This window comes from Morone saxatilis, unplaced genomic scaffold, assembly GCF_004916995.1.
Source record: "Morone saxatilis isolate NCDOM2014 unplaced genomic scaffold, NCSU_SB_2.0 Contig14, whole genome shotgun sequence".
Taxonomy (NCBI): domain Eukaryota; kingdom Metazoa; phylum Chordata; class Actinopteri; family Moronidae; genus Morone; species Morone saxatilis.
The window spans coordinates 21,814,011-21,814,243 of record NW_023339696.1 but is presented as its reverse complement, the minus strand read 5'-3'; the positions used below and the strand labels follow the sequence as shown (position 1 = coordinate 21,814,243).

The 233-nt window shown below is 55.4% G+C and overlaps 1 protein-coding gene across 1 annotated transcript in view; it reads left to right on the top strand.

The window, feature by feature from the left end:
• Positions 1 to 233, top strand: part of LOC118322871 (MBT domain-containing protein 1-like) — a gene marked incomplete in the record, with an annotated part of 15,296 nt that overhangs the window by 4,301 nt on the left and 10,762 nt on the right. Inside the window, 1 exon segment of the mRNA XM_035654703.1 lies at positions 32 to 167. Within this exon segment, the coding sequence (XP_035510596.1) occupies positions 32 to 167 (136 nt within the window).

Below are 233 nucleotides of genomic sequence, written 5' to 3'. Positions count from 1 at the left end.
TGTGTGCGTGTGTATGTGTGTGTCGTTGCAGGTGATCGGTGGTCGGCTCCGTCTGGTGTACGAGGAGTGTGAAGACGGGACGGACGACTTCTGGTGTCACATGTACAGTCCTCTGATCCACAGCATCGGCTGGTCCCGATCTATCGGACACCGCTTCAAACGATCTGGTGGGTTTAATGAGCTCCAACCACCGGGTGGCGTTGCGCCTGTACACTTCACCAGACTGCATTTTT